Source organism: Diachasma alloeum, unplaced genomic scaffold, assembly GCF_001412515.2.
Source record: "Diachasma alloeum isolate Michigan unplaced genomic scaffold, Dall2.0 Dall_scaffold_00891, whole genome shotgun sequence".
NCBI lineage: Eukaryota > Metazoa > Arthropoda > Insecta > Hymenoptera > Braconidae > Diachasma > Diachasma alloeum.
Genome location: NW_021681012.1, coordinates 1 through 11,736, shown reverse-complemented (window position 1 = coordinate 11,736; position 11,736 = coordinate 1). Strand labels below are relative to the sequence as shown.

The window sequence follows — 11,736 nt, the reverse complement described above, 5'->3', positions numbered from 1 at the left end:
GATGCGTTTGCCGCGCGAGGGGGGCCCCTTCGTCTGTCGGAAATGCACGAGGACACCCGAGGAGGTCACGTGAGAGTGACGTTTGAATATTTCCGGATTCTAAGTTGAGATTGTGAATTGAGGTTTTGTGGTGATGAGGGAGGAGGATGTGAGGGTCAGCAATGCTTTTGGAGTATTGATTGGGGAATGGCCATGGGATATTATTTACGCGTTCCTTTTTCCTGGATTGGCTGCTCTCATTGCAAAGAACTACGGGTTCTAGGGGCTCAAGGTCACGGTTTAGTGCGTGATGAGGATTTTTTATCTTTTCAGTAATTTTGGGCAGATGTGGAATCCAGTTTTCACTGATAATGCGTTTGGTACAGGATTTTTTGGGGGGAGTTCAGTTTTGGAAAATATTTCGGAATCTGGGGAGATAGCGGAATTTTTGGCAAGTTCAGCTGTGTAGAGTAAATCATGAACTACAAAAAAGGTTTTTATGAAATTTCTCCGATTCCGCGTCGGTTCGGAGACATTGGAGAAAAAACGTAATTAGGAAGTTGATTTTTCGTGTTCCTGAAGAAGTTGATTTTATTCGTGGATTCGATTTGAGGAATTATGTCGGAATCTGTGGTGGATAGCGAAATTTGTATAAAATTCATTCTTGTAGAGGAAATTATGAGCTACATAAAAGATTTTTATGAAATTTCTCCTATTTCGCGTCGATTCTGAAATATTTGAGAAATAACGACATTAAAAAGTTGATTTTTCGTGTTCCTAAAGAAGTTGGATTTTATTCGTGGATTTGATTTGAGGAATTATGTCGGAATCTATGGGGGATAGCGAAATTTTGGTAAATTTCATTGTTGTAGAGAAAATCATGAGCTACAAAAAAGGTTTCTATGAAATTTCTCCGATTCCGCTTCGATTCGGAGATGTTTGAGAAATAACGAAATTAGAGAGTGGATTTTTCGTGTTCCTGAAGAAGTTGATTTTATTCGTGGATTTAATTTGAGGAATTATTTTGGAATCTATGGGGGATAGCGGAATTTTTGGCAACTTGATTTTTGTAGCAAATATTATGAGCTACAAAAAAGGTTTTTATGAAATTTCTCCGATTTCGCGTCGATTCGGAGACATTGGAGAAAAAACGTAATTAGGAAGTTGATTTTGCGTGTTCCTGAAGAAGTTGATTTTATTCGTGGATTTGATTTGAGGAATTACGTCGGAATCTATGGAGGATTGCGAAATTTTTGTAAAGTTCATTTTTGTAGAGGAAATCATGAGCTACAAAAAAGGTTCTCATGAAATTTCTCCTATTTCGCGCCGATTTTGAGGTATTGCAGAAATAACGAAACTAGAAAGTTGATTTTTGGAGTTTCTGAAGATTTTCATTTTACTCATAGATTTGTTTAATTAAAAAAATTAAAGGTATAACATTTCATGCGTATTTTATTGTCATCAGCAATGATCTAACAGACAGAAGGAGCGATGATCATTTCAGAGATAATCTACAACATCACATGCTGCAATATTTACTTTCAATTAAACGATGACTCGACTGCCCGGAATCGGCCGAACTCATGACGTTCCAAATATTCCACGAATGCTCCAGTAAATCAATGGGAATTGTTCCAATTTTTTTGTGATATCCATTCTACTCGCTTGGTTACTCTCGAGAAGGACGAACTGCGTTTGATGGGCAATGGAACCTGCCAAGTAAGATAAAACCAGGCTGTGGGAGTTTATCAATCGTGAAAGGACGAACTGGCCTTCTGGCGAGTGCGAAAAGTAATTGTGAGTAATGCGGAAGAAAATTGAGGAGCACGTCATGACGATGATGTCATGACGCACGAGACGGGGAGAGTGACTTTTCAATAGATCAGATGTTACGCATTATTGAATAATATTAGGGAATAGGGAGGATTAAGTACTTGAGTAGTTTTGTGAATAAATAAATGTATGAGGAAATGAAAAATAAAATTCTTACAACAAATTTTCTCAAAGCAATACGAATCAAAAAGAAATACAATTGAAGAAGGATTTGAAGGTCTAATTTGATTCTTCATTTTAATTCGTTAGAAGAGTTTGAAAAAATTATCGAAATAATTGATACGTTTTCATTTTTGAAGATTGCGATTCTATTTTATAAATAATTAATAACCAATCAATTTTTCACCGTAAGAATCATTTCTTGTGAATCGTAAAATGTCTATATTCACAATTGTATCAGACATCGATTGTTTATGTGAAAAATAGTTTCCAAAAGTTGAAAAACATTCGTTTTTTCAAGTATAAGAAGGGAATGCTTCAAAATGAGTAATTTTTAGCAAAAGGCATATATTATTACCAAATTTGGTAACTGAAAACTACAAATTCACACTTTCATCATTTATTTCTCAAAATTTTTCATCTTCTTATAATTTTTTTTGCTTGAATACTTGAATTTCCTTAAATAACAACTGAATATTTCAATAAAAAATGTTTCTATTTAAATTTCAAAGGCTAGAATTGCACCTGGCATACCCACAAAATCAATGTAATACTCCCAAGGTAATAAATTTCACCATGACTTGGCGTGAAATATTAATTCAACTGACGCTGGCAAATTCTCATCGATCCCTCATGCAAATCAATAAAACGCATGCCCTTGATGCCGAAAAGAGGCATGACGCCGCCCTGACACTACAGTAAAAATGAAACATTGAAATATTTTCATGAAAATTTATAAAAAAAAATTTAATGGCCAGTCGATCGATGCTTGACATGCATGTGCATGCAGACTTTAGCCGAATTATTGAATGAAAAGGGGGTGCGGGGGTGAGAGTTTGAGCGGCTATTACGCAGGCCCGAGAAATTATTTCCAGTGAAAATCACCGAGGCCTTCGGAGCGGATGCGCCTGGAGCTGAGGGGAATCTGGAGGATCGGGAATAGAGAGGAGACGATCTCTCAAGAATTTTGAGTGTTTGATTCACGTCCTGGGGACGTGACACCTGGGGGAAATGGCAGAGGTGGACTTCGATTTCCATCTGGTGTTACCCAGTCTCCAACCGGTGTCATTGAATGATCAGAGGGATGACTTTGTCTTCGTCTATGAGGATGACAAGAGACCGGTCGTCATACTCCTCGGGTGGGCCGGCTGTCAGGACAAATATCTGGCCAAGTATAGCGCTATTTATGAAGAGAGAAGGTAATTTTTTTTACAAGCAAAAATTGTTTATTTTCATGGAGAATATCTTGAGATTGGGTGAGCGGAATTGGACGAGTATTGGATGAGGCGTTCTTTCATCCTTTAAAATGAGTTTTGAGTTGTTCAAATTGCACTATTTGTTCAAAAGATATAGCAGATTCACAAAATTCATTTTTATTAAATTTTCAAAAAAGAAAAATTTTGTTGATCCTAAAAATCTTCAAATTGGCAGAGTGAAATTGAAAACATCAGAGCTCATTTTTAAGGCTTCTTTCACCCTTGAATGAATGAATTTTGAGTTGTCCAAATTGCGTTATTTGTTCCAAAGATATCGCAGATTTAGTAAAACACATTTTACGAAATTCCAAACAAAATAAATCCAAAATCAAGAAAAATGGACTCTACTCAATTTAAAAAATCTTCACATCGCCAGAGTGGAATTAGGAAAATCAGTTTTTTTCAGTAGTTTTTCACCCTTTAAAATGAATTTTGAGTCGTTGAAATGAAACCATTTTTTCAAAAGATATCGCAGATTCACAAAATCCATTTTTATTTAAATTCAAAAAAGAAAAATTTCTATGATCCTAAAAATCTTCAGATTGGCAGAGTGAAATTGAAAATATGAGGACTTATTTTTAAGGTATTCTTCCATCCTTTAAAATGGATTTTGAGTTGTCCAAATTGCGTTATTTGTTCCAAGATATCGCAAATTTAGTAAAACACATTTTACGAAATTCCAAACCAAAATAAATCCAAAATCAAGAAAAATGGACTCCACTCAATCCAACAAATCTTGAGATCTCCACAGTGAAATTGAAAAAATCAGATCTCATTTTCAAGATAATTTTTTCGCCCTCAAAATGAAAGTTGACTCATCCAAATCGCTTCATTCTCTCGCTCGTTAAACGAATTTATCAATTGAAGTAACTGAATTAATCATTTTCAGCTGTATAACAATGCGATGTACAGCCCCAGTGGAGTTTCTCCTCTGGCGTCGTGACAAAATCCCAGTAATTGGTAGACAACTGCTCCAGGTCATATTCGACCGAAGCCTCGATCAGCACCCCATATTCTTTCACGTATTTAGTAACGGAGGGGCTATTCTCTACCAGCAGATCAGTCGTACTATGCAGGAGATGAGGAATCAAATTAATGTAATTCTTCAATTAATCTATGACGAAGTCAATTAAAATCCCCAGGGGAATGCTAGATTCTCAGTGAACAATTAATGAAATTGTCGTGAAATGTTCTATTTAAAAAAAATTTTTTCTTTGAAAATAGGTGAAGGGTGTCATTTTCGACAGTTCTCCCGGCGAGAGAAGAGTGTCTTCATTGTTCAGAGCTGCCAGTGCAATCGTAGGTGGTCATCCTGTGACTAATCTCCCAATGTCTCTTTTTATCACCATCTTCTTATCAGTTTTTTGGTTGTACGAGGTAATTGAAGGGTGAAAAGAAGTCGCTAAATTTTTGGGGACGTTTTTTCATAACCCTGTTCTTTCTCTAGATCTTAACTCGAGCTTGGGGTCGAGGGAAAAGAGCATCCACGAACCCTTTTGAACTTACTGAAGAACCACATTCATGGCCACAACTCTTTCTTTACTCTAATGCTGATACGTTAATACCCGCAATAGTGAGTACTTAGTCATTTCATTTTCGTGGCCTCTTAAATGGGAATTATCTCGGCAATGAGGGGTTTTAGGCGGAAAAGTCATTGACATTTTTTGCTGGAAATTTAATTCTCTACGAAAAAGGTCTTATGACATTTTTTCGAAAAATAAACTGATCATGAGATAAATCGGGAATTAATGAAAGTGTTTTGTTCAACATTTTTAACAAGTCATTTTTTTACATCTCACTAAATCCTTAATTATCTCCGTAATGAGTGATTCCAAGGGAAAACGTCAGAAAATCCTTTTTGTTGGGAATTCAACTCTCCATGAAAAACGTTCTATGACATTTTCTTGTAAAATCAACCGTTCTCGAGATAAATGCAAATAAAAAACCCAAAATTCATTAATAAAAAAATGAATGGATTATCTTCAGTTAATTTTCTCTCAATTAATCCCCAGGACGTTGAAAAATTTGGGAGTCGCCGAGCAGAACGTGGAGTGCGTGTACAGTTAGTATTATTCACCGATGCACCACACGTAAAACTCTACGCCGTTTATCCGGATGTTTACGTCAACACTGTATGCACATTCATTCACGAGTGTATCATGGATACGAAGAATCAATTGAATTCTCATGATTCGATTGAAGACGAGGAGGATGGGATTCAGCTGAAGTTCCAGGACACGATTTCGGGGCTTATGAAGAGAGTCGTCATGCCCCAGGAAGCCTCACAGTCCTCATTAGACAAATAACTCGTGAGGAAAAAAGTTCTCAAACTGAAATACTGGAATTTGCATAATTCCTCGAGTTTGTCCTATTTTTTCCTCTATCCTTCTCGATAAAAATTATAGAATTCTCTTTTACACCTGAGGGTATCTATGATTGAAAATTACGAGGATTGTTGCAAGCTGGTCTTGGACAATCTCGAGTAGACGACAATTAAATTAATTGAGAAATAATTAATTAGTGGAGTGATGAAAGAAAAAAAAATATTTCAATTGGTGATTTTTTTTTGGAAATCTCAAAATTGAAGGGAGATATAAAAATTTCTGTTCAGAGTTTTTTCATTACCTCTAAATTTTCTCGATGAAATAAAGTTCAAACGAAAATGTCCACATCTTCAGATTCAGAGATATTTACCAAAAACTGAAACACTTTACTGCTAATTTACTAAAGAGCGAAGAAAAAAAAATGATATAAATCATGAATAATCATTAAATTGGTCTCTTGTTAGCAAACAATCGACGATCAATGAATAGGCAAGTACTATTTTCATGTCTAACTAACTACACTAACTTTAATTGAATAAATTTAATTGAATAAAGACTGACTATGCTTGAAAAATCGATTTTACTCACAACGCACGTTCTTTTATTCCTAAAAATAACTCTCTCATATGTACATTATTCAAGGTTTATACATCATTTACAAGTGTCATTAAAATACAATAATCAAACGACTAACTGTCATTAGATCGTGTAAATAAATCGACAATTCAAAAAAATTAATTCGTTATTGTTCTTTAGAAAAATATATCGGATTGAAAAATTGGAATATTACGTTTCGTTGTAACGTGATATGTCATAGAGGCCACGCATGACCCATAGAAAAATTGAATCCTAAATTACAACCAATTAATTAATTAATGAATTAATCAATCTTTTGGGGAAATTCTCAGGTGAAGGTAGTTCTCACTCTGGGAGAATTTCAATTCGATTGAAAGATAACAAGTTCTTTCGACGACACTCACACAACTGGGAGGGCTGCACTGTGGCTCTGGTAAATAATAGCTCCAGTGAAATTTATAGCAGCAGCGAGAACAAACACTGGCATCCATCTTCCACTCGAGGCAGTTACTAATTCAGCAGTCAGTGGTCCACATAAAATACCTGGTATTGTTGCTATTGTATTAGATATTGCGAATGTTATGCCAGCGTGATTTGGAGCCACATCGGCGTGATTACTCAGGTGTCCAGCTGAGTTACAGGCACACAGGCCCATGGATATCGATACAAAACTGAAAATGTAAAATGCTGATGAGTTAATACCCCCAATAGTCAGTATTTAGGAATTATTTGTTTCATGTCTGCTTAAATGCGGAATTATTTCGGTAATGAGTCGTTTTAGAGGGAAATTTCGTAAGAAATTTTTTTCTGGAAATTGAATTCTCTATAAAAAAGCTCCTATAGCATCTGTTCGTAAAGCAATCGTTCGTGAGATAAATGAGAAATTAATGAAAGTGATTTGTTCAACATTTTCAGCCAGTCAATTTTTAACATGTCATTAAATCTTTAATTATCTTGGTAATGAGTATTTTTTGGGGAAAATGTCACGAGACATTTTTTCTTGGGAATTCAATTCTCGACAAAAAACGTTTTATGACATTTTCTTGTAAAATCACTGCAAACATAAAATTTCAATGCTAAAAAAAATGTCGAAAGAAATTAATCATTTTTTTACATACATAACAGCTGCTAATAAATTATCAACAGCGTAGAATGCTAATAAAAAAGCACCCGGCCCGATTAGACCGATATTCGTCATTAATCTGCGAACAAACAGGATTGGCCATCTTTTTTGGATTAAATTGTCAGCACTGTGTCCAGCAACTGCAACAGAAAAAATACACAAATTAAGTCTTAATTTTTTTATTTGAGAAAAGGGGAATTTCTGGACACTTGCCTATGCCCACGAGAGAATTAACTACGTATGGAAGAGCTGTGAGACTGATGCTCTCTTTATTAGCCGAGAGATTTCTGGATAAATACGTCGGCAACCACTGCATTATAATGTAATTACTCCAGTTCATGGCGAAATGGGCTATGTACAGGGACCACAGGGGCCAGTGGGCAATCAGTTCCGTCCATCTGACTACTCTATTCTGAGTTACCTGAATAAATTCATTAATTTTCGTTAAACAATGCAAATGTTGGTTCATTGAATTGAATGAGATGAAATCATTTTCTTTGGATTTTCCATTACCTTTGGGACAAACAGAGGTATTTCATCTTGTGTATTAGACTCTTGATACAAAATCATCCACAATAACGTCCAAAATATTCCTATTGTACCGAATAAATAAAAACCAGTCTGCCAATGCACCCTAGGACATAACTGGGAAAAAAAGGAATTGATTGAAGAGAATTAATTTGACTTTTTAACAAGTTGATTTATAAAATCCTTAATTACCTTCGTGATGAGTGGAGGAATGATGAGTTAGAGGAAAATGTCATAAGATATTTTTTGTTGGAAATTTAAGTCTCTACAAAAAAGATTTTATGACATTTTCGTCTAAAATCACTGGTTTAGGAGATAAACAAACACTTAACAAAAGGGCTTTGCTGAACGATTTTTAAAAGTCGATTTTTCACGTCTCATTAATTGTTCATAAAAAAGGAATTGATGGAAAAAATTGAGTGAATGATTTTTGTCACGTACTATAGAGGCAACAACTTGTCCAACAGATCCAGCTGCTACGAGGTACCCAAACGCTCTTGATCTCTCCTCAACAGGCACACTGTGCGCAAATAAGTGAAATATAACAGGTAAACCTGAAAAATATCCAGTAGAAACGATTATCTGAATGATGAGGGATAATTGAGATTGGGTTTACCTATTCCCTCCCCAAGCCCCAGGATGACTCTACACGTGACCAGCAGAGGTACAGAGTGGGCTAGGAGTGGAGTTACAACTGTACTGACTGACCAGAGCAGGACAGCTGACATCAGTACTGTTTTACAACCAAATTTATTTACTGTGCATGCTCCAACAATCTAAAAAAACACGAAAAATTATTATTTTCAAAATAATTGTCGAAGAGATTTTTATTCGCTTCTTAATGTTTTAAAAATCCTGGAAAATCATATCATTTCATTGATCAGATCAAGATCAAAATAAAATGAATAAAAACTGCTGAATTCGAAGGAATTTACCCTTTCATCATAATAAAATAATATAAATAATGACAAAATAATTGAGATCTTTTTAAAAAGTCATCATTTATCACTCGAGAAGTCCCAATTGCTTTTTAGTGACTTGAAAATCATTAAAATATTCATAATGAAGTTGATAAATCAAAAATATAACCGAAAGCAAAAGCTGAGAAAAAAAAATCCTGAAAAATGATTATATTACTGCATTTATCAAAATAGGAAGTGAATAAAATTAGCAAAAATCCTTTAATCAAGAGATTGAACTATTCCTGATAATTCCTGTGAAGAACATCATTATTTCGAGGGAAAAACATTCAACAGATGTTCAGACACTCTTTAATCCCCTGAAAAATCCTGCATAATCATATCATTTCAATTATCAGAACAAAATCAAAATAAAATGAATAAAAATTGCAAAATTTTCAAGAATTCGTACTCCATATGGGACGTGAAGAATTCGACGTAGTCCACATCATAAAATAAAATGAATAATGAATAAAAAATTCAGATCTTTTTAAAAAATAGTTATTTATCGCTCGAGAAATTCAAATCGCTTTTTAATAACTTAAAAATCATGAAAATGCTTGCAATGAAAATGACGAACCACTGAAATTACCTGACTCGTAAAATAACCAAAAGCAAAAGCAGAGAGTATCCAGCCCTGCCAATGGAGATTCCATTTGAATTCATCAGTCATAGGAACAATAGCAATAGGCATGATGACTCTGTCGGCTGCATTTATGAAATTAGCAGCCGAACAAAGTGCCACGATCCTCGAGGTGCGTGGAAGCATCGAAAGTCTTGGCATTGTTGATGATTCTGATGATTCGCTATCTCTCAAATACACTTTAATCAGTTTTTTGGTAACACATTGTGGAGTTACTCAATGACTGGAAGAACTTTTACGCTCTAACCTCTTGGGGTGAGGTTAAGGGGCTATCGTTGAGAGATAATTTCGGAAATTTTGGCGGTCATTGCCTTCGGGGAAGACCACATCGTCCCCTGAACTCTTCCACTGGCGACTACCGGAGGATTGTTAGGAATGGGCTTTTGCGATTTTCAGAACACTTGCCGCAATTTTGACGTGTCAAATGTGCAATTGACGCTGTTAGTAAGGTGAATCGCCGATTTATCGGGACTATTCCATGAAATGATAATGTAGGATGCGTCAACTATTGTTAGTGGATCAATGATTAATAATCATTGGGGTTCAATGAATGATTATCAATATTAGTCGTCCAGGAATTAGAGGTTTCCGGTGCATTCAACTATTTCTTAATTTAATTATTTTTTGTTTTGTTATTTTCACTTCAAATAATTATATTCAAATCGTAGCGCATTCATTTTTACCTCTGCGCATATCTCGCCCTCGATTTCCCCTACTGCGCAGCAGTCCCGCGCACCTCAATCGCCGCCATCTTGATCCATTGTCCGACGCACGATGCGCCTCGTGCGGTCGTATTTGGCTCGCGTAGCGATGAATTCTCCCTGAGGCGTTAAAACCGTCGACCTGACGTCCAGGGAGTGACTCTACACCTCAGTAAACATTTATTTCTTCAATTATCCCTGCAATTGTCCTTAAATCATCTAATTATTAGTATTTTCTCCATTGCGCAGAACTCGGCAGTCACGTCCCCCACTGCGCAGCCGTCTTGCGCAGGTTGTGCGACGCCAGGTTGATTCTCGACTCCTAGACGGTGGATGAAATGTAAGATGCGGCAGTCAGAACCCCTGAGTCCACGCACATATTGTGCTCTTTTACATTTTGTTATTACTAATTATTACTAATGATAAGGCAAACAGTGTAATTGTTTTTCATATGATCTCATCTGAAAACGCTTAACAAGCGTTATGGTTATTGGAAGTGTATGGAGCGGTCATAGCCGATCGGATACGTCAGTTATAACCTTAAATATATATATGATTCGGAGCACTCCACCGTAATTATGATTCCATCAAGTTCTTCAGAACTATGTGATTCTATTTCTACTCATGATAGGACATGGAGAACGAAAATTTCAACAGATGCAGCTTAATTGAAATCAGCAGCACAACATTTCCACAGTAACGTTCTGTATCATTGAGGTGACTTTGATGAGTTATTCTCCCTTGGAGAGGAGTTTTTCTATGGTGTCCTTCTCTTCATATTAATTCTTTTCTGATCCCGTAGGTGCTTTCAATTAATAGAATCTACACAAACTTCTTCCATACACATCATCAACGTCTTCATTTCTCCTTCAGAGGGATGGGAAAATTTAAAGCTATAGATATTTCATTTTGCTAAATAATGAAGTACACTGCTTAAAATTCATCAATCTTTACTTAGACATAGATTGTACTTTTGTGGTCGAAGTGACGAAATTTATGTTGCAGTGCTCAACAAACGTCTGACAATGCGGTTAAGATTGGAAAACATACGCTTGGTAATCAAGTCGTCAGAAATGGCTAAATGTGCATTCATAATGGTTTATCCTGACTTCTGAGAGCATCTTCTGGTTCAAAGATGAAGAGGTGAATTATTTTTTCAAAGATGAAGAGGGAATTTGATGGTTTTTCATTGTAGCCATGAAAAGGTAATTTATTAGTTTTTTTCAACAGTTGGAATAAATTTTCGTAGGAAAAATTTGTTTAATTTGCTTCTTTCTTTAATTTGGATGGGATCAATTTGTTCATTTTGTTCATAGTCGAATGTATTTTTTTTTCCTGCAAAATCTTCTTCAAAACTGAAAAATTTCGATTTGAGAATTGAACATCTCCATTGGCATCTTCTGAAAGCCTTGATGTATTTTAGATGATTCCAGAACCTTCCAAAACTTGAATTTTCGTCATAATTGCAGAGTTTCAATTAGAAATTAAATNGTTTTTTTTCCTGCAAAATCTTCTTCAAAACTGAAAAATTTCGATTTGAGAATTGAATATCTCCATTGGCATCTTCTGAAAGCCTTGATGTATTTTAGATGATCCCAGAACCTTGCAAAACTTGAATTTTCGTCATAATTGCAGAGTTTCAATTAGAAATTAAA

The 11,736-nt window shown here is 35.5% G+C and overlaps 2 protein-coding genes and 1 long non-coding RNA gene across 4 annotated transcripts; 2 read left to right on the top strand and 1 right to left on the bottom strand.

Moving 5' to 3' along the window:
* The first annotated feature begins 118 nt into the window (after positions 1 to 118).
* On the top strand, positions 119 to 6,129 carry LOC107045236 (transmembrane protein 53). The gene is made up of 5 exons (XM_015267426.2): positions 119 to 3,170; positions 4,117 to 4,324; positions 4,452 to 4,604; positions 4,675 to 4,800; positions 5,240 to 6,129. Exons 1-5 carry the CDS (start codon positions 2,983 to 2,985, stop codon positions 5,531 to 5,533), a joined length of 969 nt encoding a protein of 322 aa, XP_015122912.1. The 5' UTR covers positions 119 to 2,982; the 3' UTR covers positions 5,534 to 6,129.
* Positions 6,126 to 9,803, bottom strand: LOC107045235 (sialin). The gene is made up of 7 exons (XM_015267424.1): positions 9,330 to 9,803; positions 8,395 to 8,554; positions 8,220 to 8,332; positions 7,764 to 7,895; positions 7,464 to 7,671; positions 7,246 to 7,390; positions 6,126 to 6,798 (listed from the first exon to the last, which is right to left on the bottom strand). Exons 1-7 carry the CDS (start codon positions 9,519 to 9,521, stop codon positions 6,528 to 6,530), a joined length of 1,221 nt encoding a protein of 406 aa, XP_015122910.1. The 5' UTR covers positions 9,522 to 9,803; the 3' UTR covers positions 6,126 to 6,527.
* Positions 9,804 to 10,137: 334 nt separating this feature from the next.
* LOC107045233 lies at positions 10,138 to 11,286 on the top strand. Of its 2 annotated transcripts, none has more exons than XR_001461417.2 (3): positions 10,138 to 10,253; positions 10,331 to 10,879; positions 11,087 to 11,286. It is a non-coding gene; the product is annotated as an uncharacterized LOC107045233 (long non-coding RNA). The 2 variants fall into 2 exon arrangements; XR_001461418.2 differs by having other exon boundaries at positions 10,331 to 11,005.
* The last annotated feature ends 450 nt before the right edge of the window (positions 11,287 to 11,736 follow it).

Coding starts and splice junctions, on each gene's coding strand:
- LOC107045235 (XM_015267424.1), bottom strand. CDS start 9,521: ATGCCAAGACTTTCGATGCTTCCACGCACCTCGAGGATCGTGGCACTT. Junction 8,555..9,329: donor TTGGTTATTTTACGAGTCAG/GTAATTTCAGTG, acceptor GTGTTTTTTTAG/ATTGTTGGAGCATGCACAGT. Junction 7,672..7,763: donor TACCTCTGTTTGTCCCAAAG/GTAATGGAAAAT, acceptor GAATTTATTCAG/GTAACTCAGAATAGAGTAGT.
- LOC107045236 (XM_015267426.2), top strand. CDS start 2,983: ATGGCAGAGGTGGACTTCGATTTCCATCTGGTGTTACCCAGTCTCCAA. Junction 3,171..4,116: donor GCTATTTATGAAGAGAGAAG/GTAATTTTTTTT, acceptor AATCATTTTCAG/CTGTATAACAATGCGATGTA. Junction 4,801..5,239: donor ATACGTTAATACCCGCAATA/GTGAGTACTTAG, acceptor ATTAATCCCCAG/GACGTTGAAAAATTTGGGAG.